We start from the raw sequence: 18,944 nt of genomic DNA, 5'->3' as shown, positions 1-18,944 counted from the left end.
CAGCCCTGTGGCGAGCTGATATCAAGGCGGGGGGGCTGTGGAAAGATGGGGACCCACTCTGACCTTCTGCACACAGACAGAAAGTCTCTGATCCAGCAGCAGATGGTGAGAGGAAGCATCGTGCAGAGCCAGCAAAGAGCAGCCTAGCACTGCGCCCCTGTTCTTCTTGTTGGGCGAGGTTCGTGTGGAGCGCTGTAACAATGGGGGCGGGACACGATGATGCTCGCCTCGCGCTCCTGCACCGGGTGAGCAGAGCTGCTGCACGCTTTGAGGTGGACAAACTGTTCTGCTACTCTGCAAGCACAGCCTCTGACGTCGTGCTGTTGCTGGCCTTCAAGTGGGTGCAGACCCTCCCACACCTGCTGTGTATGGTTGTCACTGTAGTGGGCCTCAGTCCTCCCCTTATCCTCAGCATCTCTGCTGCCTGTCAGGTCAAGTCTGAAACTGAAAGCGTAAAACCTGAGACGGTCCAAACACTGGTGCAGATCCCACATCGGTCAGGGGATTCCTGATGACACGTGCGCGGGCTCGCTACTTCCTGCTGTGAGTCATATCTGTGAGCGTCCTCTGTTACTCGCTGAAAGCTGCAGGTCTGTTTCAGGAGCTGAAAGCGCTCCCTCAGGCTCACACAGGAGTTTGGCTTCCTAAGCTCAGCTTCACTGTGGTGATTCACAGCTTCAGACGTTAGACTGAGCCCTGCCAGGCCGGAGGAAGCTTCCAGTGTTTCTGTGAATCAGCCAGAACGATGAGTCTTTTCTGTCCTGACCCAACTTGTTTGTTTCAGACGCTCCGCTGCTTCAGACCAACGGGAAGCTCCCCCTGTGGTTCAAGAAGCTGGTCAGTCTCCGCCCTCTAACCCTCAGCTCATCAATCTGCTCGCAGATAATGATCGACCACGCTATAGACTGTGTGTGTGTGTGTGTGTGTGTGTGTGTGTGTGTGTGTGTGTGTGTTCGTTCAGCAAGGACAGGGCGGAGCCTCCTCCACCATCCAGTCGGAGAGCGAGCCTCGTCAAGTGCGCAGTCGGTGGGCGGAGCAGATGAACCCTTTGACCTTCTGCTCCAACTTCTCTCCGAGTCCCAACAAGAGCCAGGGGGAGGAGGATGAGGAGGAGGAAGAAGAGGAGGGTTTCCACCCTCAGAGTCTGGAGCGTCTGCTGGAGGATGAGGAGGAAGAGGTAAGGACCAGGCTGCCGGATCAATGAATATTAATATTGATTATTTTTTTTGACTGTAAATCGCAACCATTACAGTCTGTGATGGTGGTGGGTGTGGCTTCTTCATGTCGAGATGGCCAAAGCTTGAAGTTTGAGTAATTGGTTAATGAGGTTGTGGTGGCTGAAATGTGGGCGGAGTCTGACTGACTGTGATGTTCAGGTGCTGCAGACAGCAGGTGGAGAGCAGAACACCTTCATCCTGTATCCTAGCAACACCACGGTCACCCCTGAAAGGTGAGGGTTACACCTGACGACGATGATGATGCTGCTGTTTTCATGAAGTCTGTTTTTGAAACGCTCCGATGTTTGTCTTCAGCGAGTTTGAGGTGGAGGGTGTTCCCGTTCCACAGCAGTCACTGAGCCAACTGGAGGTCAGAGGTCAAGGGGAGGAGCCTGTGTGGCGGACTCAGCTGAGTCCAGACTCCGCCTGTTCTGAGGGATCAGCAGGAAGTCTGGAGCAGCAGCATGACCCAGGTCAGAGTTTAACCCTTTACAGGAAGCTCAAAACAGAGCCTCACTCCCCCAGGGGTGAGTTTCAAAATAAAAGCCCACAGAACAATATCAGATTAAAATCAATCAATAAATCAATTAATATCAGGTTAAAATAGGAAAAGTTCCCTAAACACTAAATGACTGGAATCCTTAGATGCTAGCTTTTCAAAATAAAAGTCCCTCAGGTTAAGGAATGCTTTGGTGTCAGCTTTACATGATAAAATCCTTCACTTGGTTAGAAATTGTTCAACATGTTTAAACCTAGTATCGAGGGGTTTTCACAATAAAGGAACCCATTGAAGTAAAGTGCCTCATCAGTTTAGAAGGACGCTTTAAAATGATTAGTTTTGTCATATTTTAAGAATAAAAGCATCCAATCTGTTACAGCAAGTTAACAGGACAATCAGACCTTTCAAAACAAGTGATAAGAGGCGCACCTTCCTCTGTTTCCCATCACGAGTCATCACAAGCTCCGCCCTTTCTGTTTCAGACACCGACTCCCTGAGTCAGGGCAGCTCAGTGGGCAGTTTGGGTTTGGAGGACGACGAGGACAGAAACTCTCTGAAGAACCACTTTGAGACTCTGGCCTCCGGTCTGAGCGAAGGTAAACACCAACATCTTCATCATTGCCATCCTCTGACAGTTACTGAGCTGCTAACATGACCTTTGACCTTCCAGAGAAGTTTGACACAGACCTGAAGACTCTGCAGCCTCCAGATGAAAAGCACTTCCTGAACCCCCGACTCAGCATCTCCACCCGCTTCCTGTCCCGCTTCCAGGACAGAATCAGGTCAGCTTACCCACAATCCACAGTGAAGCCGTGACCTTTGACCTGCAGGGTCACTGCAGGCCTGCAGGTAACACTCGCCTCCGTCACTTCTGACTCCTACGTGACTTTGTGTCCATCTTGTCTCTGCTGCTGTTTCAGGGCGAGCCGAGCTCCGCCTCCCGTCTCCATCCCGACTAGGATCTCTGAGGAGAGCAACGTCAGCACCACATCGGTAAATGCACACAAGCCTGTAATGCAGGGGGCGTGTCCACATGAGGAGTGGCGCCTCCGCTCGGCGCTTCTCTTGGATTTCAAACCGAGGCAAACGCCTGATTCCAAATTTTCCTTTCAGTTACAAAACAAATTCATTTTTACAGCATTTTCAGGCGACAAATAATGACACGGGACAGTCGACAGTTAGTTTACATGCATGTGGGCGTTTCCAGAGCCCCGCCTCCAACTTGATGCTACAAGAATACAGCATGAGCTGTGGACACGACCTCTGACCTGTCGGGGCGCGCCTGAGAGCGGCCATGGCTGAGGTTTGTAACGTTGAAGAGGAAACTTGTTTTTCAGGTGAACTCGGAGTCGAGCAGCGACGTCTCATCAGCCGGGCTGACTGGGGGAGAGAACGGGGGAGGAGCAGCGGGAGGAGGAGGTGAGTTTCCTGTCAAAGCTTGAGAAGCATCAGCTGTCGCAGCAGCTCGGTCACATTCTGTGTTTCTGGCTCGATGACTCGGAGAAGGCGACGGCACGCGCTCATCGCTTTGCTCCCAAACAGCTGATTGGTCCTTGCAGTCGCCATGTTTCAGGAAGCACCTTCAACAAACTGACAGCTGTGAGTAATGACAGGGTTCACCATGGCGACGGCCAATTAAGGAGCAGTGGATGAAGACTCGGATCTGAATCATTCATACAGTCGTTTTACTGAACTTAATGAAACTTGGTAAAATAACCTGACAGGGTCTCACTACAGATGTGGACTCCTGACATTTCAGTGGAAAAATGGAAGAAATCAAAGACATAATTTCATCTTATTGTTCTAATTAAACTTAAGATTTGACAGAATCCGTCTTTAAGACCAAATTTTCAGGTTTATTAGTTTCTGTTTGGATAACATGAAGTTACATTTCTTATTGGAACAAAGAGTAGAACAGACAACAGCTGGCACATCTGCATAAAAGTTCAAAGATAAAAGTACAGAAAAGTGATGCTGGGATGAGGGAGAGACTGCCCTCTGGTGGTAATTTGGTGCAGTGCAGTCATGACCTCAGTTCATCTACAGTCTAATAGAAAGAGGCGTGTTTTGTTTTTATTTCTAAAAGCAGTGTTGCCACCTTCTCGTATCGCCCAAAGCCGCTCTTAAGGCTCGTGCTGCGGCGTCCTCAGACGAGGTTTAGAGTCTCAGCTCGTCCGACTTGGAGGTTTGTGGCTGAGCAGGATGTGAGTGTACATCAGATAATGTGTGCACGTTTGCCGCCGATATTCTCTGACGCTTCCTCTTTGCTCCGCTTTAGTGAGGACGGTCCTGCAGACACACACAGGCGGTGCAGAGACGTGAGCGGTGTGAAAGGCAGGCCGAGGTTGATTACAGGTTGCAGTTTAGTCTCCAGTCTGAAAGTGAAAAGAGCCGGACGTGATGGTTTGAGTTTTGATGCTGCAAAGGTCTTTTTATTTTGTGTTTAATCTAAACTTGTTAAGTTCAGAATAACATTTTTAAAACCACAGGTTTTGTTTCCTAATATGAAAAATGTGAATTAAAAGCAAAGTTAGCTGAAGATCGCTGTCACCGCGGCGCGGTCCGATCTGGAGGTGAAGCTGGAAATAATGATGGATGTTTAATCAGGTTAGTAATCAAGATTAAAACTGTAAGGATGTGATGGAGAGCTCGGCTGGAGCTGAGCAGCGCCGCGTTCAGAGTTTCAGGTGCGGTCGCTGCAGCGCCGTGCCGGAGCTCCGTGTTTCTGTCTTCACTCATTTGTTTGATAAAAGTTAACACACTTGTGGTTAAGCAGAGGAAGCACACTCGCACACACTTCACACACTTCCTGTGCTGTAACAGTTAAACAGCTTAAGAGAAGCGACAGAGGCTCCAGGACGTCTCTCTGAGGGACTCCATGTGTTTGTGTGCTCACAGCGAGCTGCCGACAATCAGCCCTCCATAGAAGAGCTTCCTGCAAAATTTCCCATCAGCCCCATCGCCATGGCACACCCCGCAGAAGAAACACGGCGCTGGTCGTCCTGTGCAGAAAGACGTTAGGAGGTGTGTCTGTACGCCGCTGCGGGCACCCGGGTGTTTGTGTGGCGTCTTCCGATTTATTTATTTATTTATTTTGTGCAGCAAATCATGGTTGTGGTGGTGGGAATGTTTAGGGGTCAAAGGTCACAGACGGTGTGTTCACATGAGGTTGTATCTGAAGCCTGGCTGTAACTGTCCTTATCAGTAATCTTCACAGAATCGGTGACTGTGAAACGATCTTCTCTGAACGGCGCTCAGGGACACCACTTCCTGCTCTGATCGCAGCTCGCTTACATTCTGCTCTCTTCTAACCAATCAGACGTGACCTCCAGGACCATCACGGCCCAAAACAGCTGCCGCGAGGAGGCGGCGGACCAGCCGTCGGCTTTTCGGCTCAGATACCTGGGAACCACAGCCAGCTCCAGGGCCAAACTGAGCCGGGACCCTCCGGGTTCCACCTCCTCGCCCTCCTCCACGCCCACGCTGGAGGAGAACAAAGAGAACCTCCCCTCTCCAGCAGACTGCCAGCCTCCAGCCTCCACCCTGCTCTCTGCTAGACAGGACAGCAAACCTGACAACCACCAGGACCAGACCAGCAGGTACCCCCCGGTCCCCCACACACCAGCTGGGCTTTCCTGTCTTTACTGAACATTTTCCATCAGTCCTGGTTTAAGGTGACTCGTTTCTCACACATGTAAAGCAGAGGCGAGGACTCACAGGAGACGAGCTCTAAAATCGCTTCATTTCACAGTTATTACCACATGAATAAAGACTTCTAGAAGTCTTATAACACTCTCAGCTAGTCCTTTGTTGTTGTTGTACAATGAAACACGTGTCAGATGTATTCAGACGTAGGAGAAAGGCACACATGGCCTGAGTGATGAGGGTCACACAGACCATGGCTCAGGTGGGTGTGGGGGGAAGCAGCTGTTAGTGAGGCTGCTGGTGTGGGACCTGACTGACCTGAGGCACTGATCAGAGGGCGGCGGGTGAGATGCTCTCACTGAACGTCGGTGAGAGCATCAGTTTTGTTTTTTATTGGTTTCTTTATGATAAAAATGGGAATTATCGACCTCGACAAACCCTCTGTCAGCCTGCAGGTGTGGACCACGCCCACTCAGGTGATTTCACAGCTCATAGTTGACAGGTGTAATATCAGCAGCACAGAGGAGGCTCTAATCCAGACCCCTGTGGCAACACCCACCACCTGTGAGGTCGTCACCTGCCCTGCCTCCACGAAGGAAGAAGCTGGAAGACCAGCTGATCCAGGTAACTAACACACACACACACACACACACACACACACACACACACACACACACACACACACACACACACACACACACACACACACACACACACACAGGTGATGGCAGCTACATCGTAGCCACAGCTGCCCTGGGGCGCACTGACAGAGGCTACTTTCCTGGTATGAACGCGTCCTTTGACCGTCAGTCTTTTCTCCAGAAGCCGTTCGACTCGTCCATGTGGGCAGCTGCAAATTTCAGTCGAGCTTGCGAGTGTTAATGCCAGAGCGGGGGCTTGTTTCTGGGTCAGCACCTACTCGGTCCATGATGGATGTTTTACATCATCATGAACATCCTAACCAGTTTCATCCCATCTGAGGGTGACCGTTTCGATGTTCTTCCAGATCTTGGCATTGAAACATCAGAATAACTTGCATACAAACGTCCTGGAGTCTGCAGCTGTTCAGAAATGACTCCTAAAGACCTTCCTAACTTGTGTAAATCTGCAGTTGTCCTTCTTAGACCTTCACAATGTTCCCTGGACTTTCTCACTGTTCTGAGTATTGGTCAGTCCCAGAAGTGCCGTCACACAAATCCTTTGTAAGCTGCACCAGTTGTAGTCTGAGCTTTGTCCAGTTAAAGTACTTGGGCACCATTCATCGGTCTGACCGTATGTAAATGCTTTGAAAGCTGTTTACTGTACAGTCATTTCAGCCTCACGTTTATGCTCCTGGCTGGAAACTTCTGACACAAATATATTTTCTTCCTGTTATTGTTACATTTACAGTAATTTTTTCTTTCTTTTTTTACCCTTTTATCTTTTCTCCTCATTATATTTTTATATAACTCATATCTGACCTCGTACACCTGCTGCTCTGATCGCTTCGTCTTTTTCTGGTCTCATTTAAAGATGTTTCTTTATCAGCTGATTTGCTGCTCTCTGCCCCGCCCACCTCGTCCTCCTCTCCTCTGGTGGAAAGGCTCCGCCCCACTCTCACAGGTAACGGTAATTTTCTGTAAAGTTGTGATGATGATGATGATGCTGCTTGGATCGCTGTGTAGCGCCACAGAGGCCATAGCTGCCGTGATGTCACCTGCTGATTTCGAGATGCCGCCCTTTCACCATGACAGGGGGCTGATCTTACTGTGAAACCAAAAGCTCATTGACTAACACTTTGTGATTGACAGACCGTTAGCCAATGAGCATGCCCCGGATAATCCTGACAAAACGCACGACTACGATTCTGAAATTAGTTACTGAACCACAAAGTCGTCAATGGTTTTTTCCCAGAACTGTCCGTTACATCGCCCTCTGCTGGCTGTTAGAAAGAATACAGCGTATTGTAACGACGCCATGCTTGTGCTTCAGGCTGTAAGAACAGATGTTTGTGTGCAGGTTCGGGAGGAGACGAAGAGTCGGTGAGCGTGCAGTGTCTGCAGATCGCTGCCGAGCTAAGGGCGACGGCGAGACGAGCTGTCCATCTTTACCAGAAGGTTTCTTCTTCACACATTTTTATTAGGATATCAACATTGATGTGAATCATCACTTTTCTTTAAATCATCATATTTTTTCTTCTTCTTTTGTCGTTTTTCTGAATCGCTGAACGATAATCAAATTTAAAGCGTCACGCACGCGTTCGTTTGTTCGTTAGTGTCCGCCTCACGTTTTCTTTGTTGTTTGTGTTGCAGCTCGGCGCAACGCTCGCTGGCTCGCAGCGACGTCTCCAGGTGTCGTCAGCGATGCTGGAGGCGTTTGACGTAGTTCGCGCTGACATGCAGGAGGTGCTGCGGGAGTCGGGTGGCAGCGTCCCCTGCGGTCAGCTGGAGGACCGCAGGACGGCGTCTCTGCTGGAGACGTACTCTGAGCGGCTGCTGCAGATGGTGGAGGAGAAAATGAAGCGTGTTTGAGCCGATGGTGGATTTGAAATCAGTATTAAACTGTGTGCACCTTATGTCTGTGTGTGTCTGAGTGTGAATCACAGTCACTGTCTGTAAATACTTCATGTTTCCTAATAAACGCTGTTTTTACTTTAACTGTGGCCACTGTTTCAATCCGACGGGAATATGAAACTTTATTCATACAGAACCTTTGACAAACAGGTCAGAAATGAACATGAAGGCACAAGGATGTGAAGATTGATGACATCACATCAAAAAACCATGAGAGCGAGGCGGCCGGTGGGGGGGCGATGCAGCCAGGAGACCTCAGTGCCGCTGAAAACCTTAGAATCATTCAGAGTAGGCAGGAAGTGGGCGCTGCCTACCAGAGCGCTCCTGGTGCTGAGGCCAGAGCTCATCAGTTCTCTGGATTCAGCATGGTTAGGACATAATGTGGATTGCACAACACTGGTCACTACATTCTTCATTTCCGGTTAATACTTGTACAGCTGCTGTTATTGTGTATATATTTATTTATATTTCTTCATACATTCTTATATAGTTCTATATTGTGTATTTTGTTGTACAGTTATTTTATTTTCAACTTTAATTTATATATTTTATCTTATTCTTTCCCAGTTAAATTTACCCTTCATTCTAATTTGTGTTGTACAGTTATTTCATTTTTAACCTTAATTTATATTTTATTCCTTCCTAGTAAAATTTACCCTTTTTAATTTTTCATATTTATTTCCCATCTTATTCATAGCCTTTTCCTTTTTGTTTTCTTTAGGTCACGAGCAGTTGTCCAAGCATTTCAGTACATATCGTACTGTGTATGACTGTGTACGTGACAAATAAAATTTGAATTTGGTTGACGTGAGCCCGGGCCACTGCAGCAGGCTCCTCCTAATACCTGAACTTCCGTTCTGCACGTGCAGCCCCAGGCTACCCTGAGACCAGGTGGGACTGAGTCACAGAGCGGCAGCTGGCTGCAGTGACGTAAAACTTTAAAAGCCTTAGAAAAGGGTGCTGACGTCATATCGAGGGGGACTACAAACACACCGGTAGGGCATGTTTGTAGTTCCTTAAGAGCAGAGCGGGCGGTGATTGGCCGAGAGCCACAGAGACGGGCACGCGCCTCCGCCCCGCCCCCAGCAGTGTGAGAAAAGCCCCAAAAGTTAACGACGACAACAAAACAAACCACAGAAGAAGAGGCGTAAACAACAGCAGGAGTGAGCAACATGGCGGCGGTGAGAGGAGCCGGGGTTTCAGAGCGGGGCTGCCTGGAACTTCAGGCCGCTCTGTGAGCCTCTGCCCGCGGCATGAAGCTCTCCGGGCTGCCGGCATCATGGCCGTTGTGACAGCCAACGCCCGCGGAGTGTCCCCGTGGGGGAGCCGGCCTCCGGCACCGGGAGCCGGCGGGAGATCCGACGAGTCCTGGAAGGGACACATCATCCGAGAGCTGAAGCACCGAGACCTGAGCCAGCACGCCATGTTCCAGGACCTGATCCGCTTCTGTACGACGACCAAGTACAACTTTTATCCCCTTTAAATCCATCACAGGCGGTCTGAGAGCAGCAGTCACCGGGCCGAACATTTAAAAACCCATTAATTTAGTGTTCAGAGTTACAGTGAGGTTTTACAGGCTGACGCTGAGAAATTACTGCACGAAGAAAGACACTGATCATTTTTGAGTGAGGTTTGGTTCAGAGAAATCAGGGCTTTGTAGTGGGGAACCAAGAGGTTTTCATCAAAGGGCAGCAAAAGTAAATATGTTTAAACCAGAACTAACGTCCTCGCATTTACTCTCGTTACTAATCAGCCTGTTTAACCCTGTACTCAGGAAATGTCACAGGAGCTGCTTCACTTAGGGACAAAAAAGATGTTTTTTAATAGAGTTTGGTGTAGAGCTGCCCTATGTAGGGAGACGGGATTCCATCTCATCCAGGTAACTTCAGGGCTAACTCTACTCATCGCCATGGTAACATATACTGCGAGCCATACTTGCTCCAGAGCAGCTTCATGCGACTGCTTGTCCCCACTGCCAGCGCTGGGATACGTGAACGCAGACAACAGGGAGGGAAAGGTGAGCTTAACCCCAAACCTGAGACTGCAGTCGGCATTCGTCACCACAGCTCGAAAGAACATTTCATACGTTCAATAATCAGCATTTTTAACACTTTCTTAAAACCAGGCTGAGATTCAGGCGTGTTGATCACGACAACTACACTGTGGTTCAGTTGGACTCTCAGTTACGATGTTTTATATATTTATATGTTTCAGTTATAGCAGCTCTGAAACCAAAAATGGAAGTTTGATGAGAGTCGTCCAACCTGTCCCACCAGTCAGACATCCAGTATAATCCAGTTCAGCCTCCTGTAAAATCAGATTGTTTTTGAATGGAGTCTGGTTCATTTTATATTTTTATTGTGGCGAGTAGATCATTAACCCCTCTGCTCAGTGTTTCGAACCTCGCCGACATCCAGCCTCCTTTCATACTTTGCTGACATTCAGGGACAGGAAGTTGTCGGAACTATTAAACCACACGTCGCCTCACTTCCTCTGCGCAGTGAGTCATGTGTGACAGATAACCAGCCTGCTGCTGGTTTATCATCAGGCCGCACAGGCAGAATGAAAAAATGTTAAACATGACAGATTTTGAATGGAGTTTGGCTTCAGTCAATGAAAGCTGGGAGACATAATAAAATTAAGTCCTGGTAGAGTAAAAATATCTCAGTGAAAACACGTTGTCCTGGTTTTTTGGTCCTAGCTGTCAGTCAGGTGCTCATCAGGTACAAACCTGGAGCACCTGGTTCCTGCCCCGCCTCCTCTGACCCCCCTTTCTGTCTGCAGACACTCAGCTGCTGGAGAAAACCAGTCTGACCAAAGGACTGCTGAGCAGCGCCGCCAGGTAACTCACTGTGTTTGTACATGTTCAGACATCTTTGTGAGCACAGAACATTGGCATGCTACTATACTACAGTAGTCACCGGTCCCACAAGGTTTGAGACATTTTTGAGACTCGCATTGTGGTTGTAGTGTCAGGATCACAGGTCATGGTTAGGCATTCATTTGAATGTTAGGGTAAGTGGCTGGGATGAGATGAGTGAGGTGTCCTCACTAAGATATGAAAACGAGCGTGTGTGTGCTGAGGCTGTGTTTGTTTTGTGTGTGCAGGCGTCCCCCCGCGGGCGGCGCCCCGCTCTCGTCCCCGCAGCAGCAGAGCATCCAGCTGAAGAAGACCACGGGAGAGGTCAGAGCAAACCTGCCCCCCTTTCAGAGTGATCACATGATCAGTTACGGCCAGGGTTAGGGTGACTCAGCCCGCAAAGTCAGCAGTGCTTGCAAAGGTCAGAGGTCATCTGGTGGCCTTCAGGTAGAACGCAGGTTTTTGGGTATTAACGCGTCGTTTTTCCAACCTGGAAACTGCAGTTCCTCTGACGTCCAGCAGAGGCAGCAGTGAGGTAGTCCCCATAGACGTGTTCACAGCCTCAACTCCAACTGGTTGGTCTCTGTAGCCAACTGCCTCCTTCATAGCACCTGTACAAGGAGGACTGTAAGAGCCAAAGTTTATGTTTTGTGTATTTGTCATGGCGGCACAGGTGTTTAGATTTTCCTGCACCTCAGGTGATTGCATGTTATTTACCTGATGCCAGTGTTCGCAACAGCGTCGTTGGGTGAGTCTGACCGTCATCATAGCACATCAGTTGGTACATGCACTATTTGTTTTGATTGAAAGCACAAAGTTTGTTGTTTTGTTTTAAAATAAATAAAATACAAGTGGGGCTCAGTTTGGATTATTGGAGACGCGTCACAGCACAAAAATATACGTTTTGGAGTCACGGAGCTTTCAGATGGTCGCTGTTCTCAGATGAGTTATTTATTTCTGTAACTCGCCTGTTATGGAATAAAGGGGCGTGGCCTATTTGACTGGCAAGTGGATGGTGACGCAGGTGTCTGTAGCTGGAGCTCTGGACCATGTTTGTGCTGCTGTGAGGTTACTGTACTAACAGGCCGTCTGAGAAGGCGGAGCCACTGTTTCGGTGAGTAAAATCAAGGATTTTGATTGGATGTCACTGAGCACTTAGCAGAAAGGCTGTGCAGGTTTCACAGCAGCAACCTTTATTAACAGATCCACCGATCGGGGGTTTCAGTTCTCGTCAGTTCGATGCAGGCTGATGTCCTGCTCATGAGCAGCAGCAGGTGTTGTTGTGATGAACAGCTGTTCACCTGTTTCTGTGGTCACGCTCAGAGCTCTTTCAGCTCGTTCCTGGCGGGTTGGCTCGTGTTTTTCTTTGAGGCCGTGTGATAAAACACAGCAGACTGTAACCTAGCAACAGCAGCCACTTCTTCCTCTTGTGATAAAGCCGACGAGCAGATGTGATCGGTGTGATAAAAGTGAGAGGAACAGGCAGCCCGAGGGCGGGCAGACCACTTCACCCTGAGCTGCTCCACAAGCTTCGGCCTGCAGGCTGACGATCCACAACAAACGCTCTGAGACCAGGAAGAGACGCGTTCACCAGGGGAGGGTCTGGCTTGCGGCTGCAAGATGGCTGTCAGGGCAGGCAACTTCTTTTAAGCCGTCGTGCACTCATCCTGGTGGACCTGTTTAGACTCTACTTTTGAATACCAAGTAGCTTGCTGTGTTTGCCTGTGGGTTTTAAGGACTAGATTCACCTCTTAAAACCTTTTGAACGGACCCAATCTGCCATTTAAAGAAGAAGATGACGCGGGAAAAAGCAGAAGCTTCAGCTAAACCAGCGGTAGCTTCCAAGAGCTCTGCACCCACTGACCACGAATATGCAATGGAGACTTCAACACCGTCAGTAAAAAGAGAAACTCCACCTACGCCCACCAAAGCACCCACACCACCTAGCAAGGGTACTGTGTCCCAAAGTGTGGAAAGCAACAACTCCATAATAGAAGCCATTAACAAGCTAACAAACAAGATCGATGACTTCGGCGTGCAGCTAAGTAACAACATGATAACGGTGGCTAACATCGCCAAGCTGGCTGAAATGAACGCAGCCGATATAAAAGTCGGTAAGGCTAAACTGTCTGGTTTGGAACTTGAAAATCCAGGCTGGAAAGAAAAAAATGACGAAGATACCCGCAAAGAAGTTATCGACATCTTGGCTAAGATCGCGCCACGTTGGGCTTCCTCACTGGGCAACGCTGTGGACACCGTCCATCGTCCAGGGAAAAAAGAAGCGGGTAGACATCGACAAATAATAGTTCAGTTCACCATGAATAATGGATTGGATTTATATAGCGCTTTTCTAGGCACCCAAAGCGCTTTACAATACCACTATTCATTCACTCTCACATTCACACACTGGTGGAGGCAGCTACGGTTGTAGCCACAGCTGCCCTGGGGCAGACTGACAGAAGCGAGGCTGCCATATCGCGCCATCGGCCCCTCTGGCCAACACCGGTAGGCAAGTAGGGTAAAGTGTCTTGCCCAAGGACACAACGACCGAGACGCTTTCTGGAAACTAAGGATTCCCAGGTGTGCAAGGAGCAGGCGTCTACTGCAAGCAAGATTTCTGCAAACGAGACGGGAGACAGGACGGGAGGCAAGAGCTGCAGTTTGGCCCAAAATGGGCCCAAAATGGGCCAAACACTCAGTCTGGATTTATAAAAGGCCGCTCAATCCATAATAATATCCGCCTTGTTTTGGACTTGATTGACTACAACTACCTAATTGAAAACCAAGGTTTTGTTCTATTTTTAGATTTTTACAAAGCCTTCGACATGATAGAGCATGAATTTATGTTTCAAGCCCTTCATTTGTTCGGTTTTGGAGGTAACTTCATTAATGTAATCAAATTACTGTACAGAGATACTAAGGTAAGTTATCTATCCTGGGTACAGAGCTCTCTATCAGCCAGTTAGCCGATGATGAACTAAATAACCTGAATGAAATCCCCAGAATTCTGCAGATTATTGAAACTTTCTCAAAAGCTTCAGGATTAAATCTGAGTTTAAACAAATGTGAGATCTGACCCTTAAATGATTGTACTATTTCTAACACTTTTAATATTCCTGTTAAATCCACTGTCAAATATTTGGGTGTGTATATAACCAAGAATAAGACTGATTTAGATAACCTTAATATTTGGGAGAAAATCCAACTCGTTTAAATAACTGGGCTCAGAGAGACGTATCGATTCTGGGTAGAATTCTTCTCACCAAAATGGAAAGTATCTCCAGGCTGTATATCCTGCATGTGCGGTAGGAGTGCCTAAATCAGCAAATCTATTAACCAGCTACACTTTGATTTTATATGGAAACGTAAAACCCACTGTATCAGGCAAGGTAATTTAGTCAAACGCGTTGAAGATGGAGGTTTGCAAGCTATTGAATATGACAGCTTAAATGGCTCCCTGAAAATAAATGGGCTTAGGTCATTTTTAAGAAGTCAGACTAGCCGTTGGTTTCACATTCCAAGCAAAATATTCTCAGATCTATGCGGAATTAATCTTTTACTTAGATGTGATTTTGACATAAACTCCCCATACAGCTGTCTCCCTTTCACCAGCACGTTGTATTATACTGGAAATGAATATACAAACATAACTACAGCCCACACAACACTCCCCTGTGCAACTGTCGCTACATAAACGCTGGAAACAAAAATGCTACGGTAAGGGCATCTGGGCAGTGATGATGGAGGTAAAATTCTATTAGAAGCTTTCACCACCAATTATAATCTGCAAATAAATAACAAAGAATTTCAAATAATGACTAATTACTATCCCTCAAAACATTCTATGGACAGCATATAATCTTTGTCAAAACCCTGACTGTGACCTCCCTGAACTCTTGGTAAATGGCCTGTATTTATATAGCGCTTTACAGCATAACATTACAGCTAACAGTCTAAAAAAATCAGGGAATTATTTACTAATGTTTTTATCCACATCTGTTCTCCGGTGATCAAAAGAAAGAGATCAGAAAAAATGACCTAAAACTTCCGATTCCTCCCAAAGCTCAGGAGGTCCGCTACAAAATCCTCTCTGGTATTTACTCTTCCAAAGAATCTCTCAGACGTCGCTTTGCTACTGATAATAATTCTTGCTCTTTCTGTGAGGGGATATTGAATCAACAGAACATTATTTTATGGCTGTATATTCTGTAAAGCCTGCGGAACGATGTGCACTACTGGCTCTTCCCACAGATTCCAAACTTACTTGAATTTTCTAAAAATGATTTTATCTTTGGTTGTTCTAAATGTAATAATTATTATGGGCAAATTCTTCATTCACAAATGTTGTTTTCTGAAAACAAAGAACTCGTCCTCTCAAAAACACAAGCTCTGGATCTGAATCATGATTATTGAACTAGATCTGAAAACCCCTGAGGTATCATGTATGTCTTTTAATTATCCTTTTTTTTTGCTTTGATTCTGTTTGAGGTTTGTTTTTATTTTATTTATTTATTTGTTGTTGTTTGTACTTCCTGTTCATTATCTATCTTATATATGTTGGAATTCAGCCATTATATGCATAATTGTTGTACATTATATTTCTGTGTGATTAATAAAATAAAATAAAAATGTTCACGAGGGGCGAACCGGAAACGTCGCCTGTCAGAGTCAGGTTGGGAGTTCGCTTTGTAATCGGAAGGTTGCCGGTTCGAGCCCCGGCTCGGACAGTCTGTCGTTGTGTCCTTGGGCAAGACACTTCACCCGTTGCCTACTGGTGGTGGTCAGAGGGCCCGGTGGCGCCAGTGTCCGGCAGCCTCGCCTCTGTCAGTGCGCCCCAGGGCGTCTGTGGCTACAATGTAGCTGCCATCACCAGTGTGTGAATGTGTGTGTGAATGGGTGGATGACTGGATATGTAAAGCGCTTTGGGGTCCTTAGGGACTAGTAAAGCGCTATATAAATACAGGCCATTTACCAATGTTCCCTCTAAGCTGCGCGCGTCCGCCATCGCGCACTGCTGCAGGTCACTGCGCACAGAAAAAAAAATTGAACCTGAATTGAAATTAAAATTAAAACTTTAACAATCCTGTTCTGCAGTGTGAGTCAGTGACTGGCTGCTCCTGTATGGGATCAGAACGATGCCATCTTATCCCACAGTCCAGCCAATGATGCGATTCACATTCGTATAAACGCAGCTAATCGACGTGGCTGACAGGCTATGACAGCGTCCTTATGTGCGACGCCGGTGTTTTAGCAAAGCGGCTGATGTGGAGTGAAGCCACGTTAATGACAACATGTACAACCATTGGAGACGTGAGCAGGACAGACGGAACAACTGACGGACAAAGTGTGGACTTTATACCAGTTTTTAAACTGTGTTGATAGAACAGGTAAAACCAGAGTTATGATAAAATATCTGCAATGTTTGGTTTTCTTCCTGAATACTGTCGCTGTTTATATTTACTGCAGGAAGGAACGGTAAAAACGGCGTTTTATAAGGAAAACGCTCGAAAGCCTCTGAGCAAAGACAAACCCCACCCCCCACCTTTCCTATTGCTGGAAAATGTACCATGTCGACCAATCAAAAAATGATATGGCAACATGGCATGTAGTTGTTTAGGAAAGGGGAAGTTTTAGGGGTGACGGTGTGTTTTGAGATCAGCACAAATCTTGTGTAGTTAGTGTGTAGTGTAGTCAGTAGTTTTGTTGTGTGTGTCAGAACAATGAGGCGCCTGCTGAGTGTTACAGGTGTTACAGCAGTGACACATCTGCTGCTGTCAGGCCTGCAGGTATCAGGCTGTTGTTCTCCTTCATCTCATAGTGGACAGGAATTATTTTTTTGGAGCGGCACAAATAATTTGTGTGGCATCAGATTTGATGCAGAACAGCTGATTGTTCTGTAAATAGTTTGAAATGTTTGTTTAAAAAAACGCCTTGGCTGCATTTTTAGGTAAACAGCTGCAAAACACTTTGTTGTTTGCATGACTCAGTTACTTTTTTGAAGAAGTAATGTAAGAGCCAAAGTCAATGTTTATGTTTTTCCTTTTTGTTTTGGTGGCACAGGTGTATAGCTTTACCTGCGTCTCAGGTGGTGGTATGTGGGTGTGGTCACAGTCTATTTACCTGATGTCGGTGTTCGCAGCAGGTGTTGGGTGAGTGGTTTGTGGGCAAACTTTTCTGTTGACCGTCATTTTTTGGCACACCAGTTAATCCATGTGCTATTTGTAAATTGATTGAAAGCGCAAATGTTTGTTTTTGTTTTGTTCTTAAAATAAATGCGCAAAGTACAAGTACGACTCATTATGGATTATTGGAGGCGCGTCACAGGGACACAACCAGCTCAGCCGGCCGCGGCTTTATTTACGGATGAAAGTAACTATATAATTAATTGGCCAACATTGGTCATTATTTACTGTATTTGCAGACAGAGTTACAGACTCTCTCTCAGACCACAGACTCATCATACAAGTCAGAGCTTTATAGAAAAAAGTTGTTTTCAAAATTGGAGTTCAAGTTATTTTTACTTCCAGTAGTGTTGACGTGCTACAGGTCAGGAACAGGATTTGTTTAAATTGTCATTGTAAGTGGGCTAAAGCAGTTAATTAAAAGTCATCTAACATACATGTAAATGCTGTAATGTGATTATTTTAATAAACATGTAACTTGGATGGATTCGTGCTGGCGTGACCACAGTGCACACGTCTGCTGTTGCTCAGAGAGTTTGTGTGTTCGCTCAGACACGTGAAACATTAGAGGGAACGTTGGTCAGAGCTGCTGCTGGTCCTGCTCTGGCTTCATAAGCACACAGCAGAGGCTCAGCTATGCAGAGTTACAAACAAGTACATTCTCTAAGTGAGCAGAGGGATGTTAGTGTCATGACCTTTGTGTGCGCAGGAGGCTTTTTCAAAATGATACGATTCGTGAAGCTCTGTGTGAGGTCAGATCAGAATCAGACATGTGACAGCGTGACGCTAACCTCATCCAGGTAAAAGTCACGACCACGAGTAACCTCTGACCCCTCCCTCCCTTTCTGTGCTTCCAGTTAGCCTATCAGGTGGTGGAGCTGACGCAGCAGATAAAAATCAAAGACGGCGTTCTGGAGGAGCAGCATGCCAGGTGAGTAACACACCTGAGACTGTCAGCTCACCAGTCAGGTGTAAAAACCTGCTGCAGGTGAGTTCAGGCTGAGGTCAGAGAGCAGCAGGAGGAGGAGCCTCGTTCTAGTTTTCCTTGTTCATTCGCTGAGTAGAAATATCGACTCACAGCTGAGCTCAAACTGCACTTTAGATCAGACTCTGCTGCTCGTCCACCGGGGGGCGCTGCGCCATCTGGCAATAATTCAAATATCTGAACCATCTGAAATTATTTTTAATAAAAGAAAAACATCAGATTCTTTATTCTAATATTCAAACATTTAAATATATTTTATCCTTTTTTTGTCAAAACACAGCAAACCTCTTTATTATTTTGTTTTTATTTGAAATGTGTTCTTCAAATCTTGTAAACTTTAGAAAAACATCCATATTCTACTTTGACATATTGAGTCTCAGGTGTTTGCCTCCAGTGTTTGTGTGTGCATCTCCATGACACGTCATACTGGTGTGACCTACTCTTTCCTCCACCTTCAGGCTGCTGCAGGAGCAGCGTTGCCTGTCGCGAGTGTCTGATGCTCATCAGGAGCTGCAGGCAAAGGTGGAGCAGGTTCAAGGGCAGAACACGGTGCTGAAGGTGGAGTACGACACTCTCCTGGAGCAGCAGAGAGCAGCGGAGGCGAAACTAAGGCAGGAGACGGTCAGAGGGGAAGAACTGCTGGCCAAGGTGATGAAGCGGAAAAACCAGGCCGCAGCTCGGATGAACAGCCACAACGAACGCCGCTCCAGGTACCTGAATGCACCACTCACACCTGTTTATCGGAGTACCTGAATGCACCACTCACACCTGTTTATCGGAGTACCTGAATGCACCGCGCACACCTGTTCATCAGTGTACCTGAATGCACCGCGCACACCTGTTCATCAGTGTACCTGAATGCACCGCGCACACCTGTTTATCGGAGTACCTGAATGCACCGCGCACACCTGTTCATCAGTGTACCTGAATGCACCACTCACACCTGTTTATCGGAGTACCTGAATGCACCGCGCACACCTGTTCATCAGTGTACCTGAATGCAC

General features: G+C 47.0%; 2 protein-coding genes across 8 annotated transcripts in view; both read left to right on the top strand.

Moving 5' to 3' along the window:
• The window catches only part of wdr62 (WD repeat domain 62), a 19,223-nt gene extending 11,226 nt beyond the window's left edge, over nt 1-7,997 (top strand). Inside the window, exons 21-34 of one of the 2 annotated variants that reach the window (XM_040043340.1) lie at nt 785-837; nt 962-1,177; nt 1,377-1,450; nt 1,533-1,690; nt 2,199-2,312; nt 2,387-2,498; nt 2,637-2,709; nt 3,054-3,135; nt 4,615-4,740; nt 5,036-5,315; nt 5,810-5,985; nt 6,874-6,963; nt 7,360-7,457; nt 7,653-7,997. In XM_040043340.1, coding sequence (XP_039899274.1) covers nt 785-837; nt 962-1,177; nt 1,377-1,450; nt 1,533-1,690; nt 2,199-2,312; nt 2,387-2,498; nt 2,637-2,709; nt 3,054-3,135; nt 4,615-4,740; nt 5,036-5,315; nt 5,810-5,985; nt 6,874-6,963; nt 7,360-7,457; nt 7,653-7,871 — 1,871 coding nt within the window. In that variant the 3' untranslated portion in view covers nt 7,872-7,997. The remainder of the gene's footprint in view (nt 1-784; nt 838-961; nt 1,178-1,376; nt 1,451-1,532; nt 1,691-2,198; nt 2,313-2,386; nt 2,499-2,636; nt 2,710-3,053; nt 3,136-4,614; nt 4,741-5,035; nt 5,316-5,809; nt 5,986-6,873; nt 6,964-7,359; nt 7,458-7,652) is intronic. The other variant, XM_040043341.1, reaches the window with a different exon arrangement.
• An 817-nt stretch (nt 7,998-8,814) lies between these two features.
• arrb1 (arrestin, beta 1) overlaps nt 8,815-18,944 on the top strand; it is a 46,612-nt gene continuing 36,482 nt past the window's right edge. For 2 of the 6 annotated variants that reach the window (XM_040043300.1, XM_040043299.1), the window contains exons 1-5: nt 8,815-9,361; nt 10,698-10,755; nt 11,022-11,097; nt 17,813-17,886; nt 18,399-18,650. In XM_040043300.1, coding sequence (XP_039899234.1) covers nt 9,193-9,361; nt 10,698-10,755; nt 11,022-11,097; nt 17,813-17,886; nt 18,399-18,650 — 629 coding nt within the window. In that variant the 5' untranslated portion in view covers nt 8,815-9,192. Of the gene's footprint in view, nt 9,931-10,697; nt 10,756-11,021; nt 11,098-11,149; nt 11,195-17,812; nt 17,887-18,398; nt 18,651-18,944 lie in introns of those variants that run through there. The other 4 variants (XM_040043303.1, XM_040043302.1, XM_040043301.1 and 1 more) reach the window with 4 other exon arrangements.

Source organism: Simochromis diagramma, unplaced genomic scaffold (assembly GCF_900408965.1).
Source record: "Simochromis diagramma unplaced genomic scaffold, fSimDia1.1 OVJJ01000377.1, whole genome shotgun sequence".
NCBI classification, from domain to species: Eukaryota; Metazoa; Chordata; class Actinopteri; order Cichliformes; family Cichlidae; genus Simochromis; species Simochromis diagramma.
This window is presented reverse-complemented; position numbering and strand designations above follow the sequence as displayed.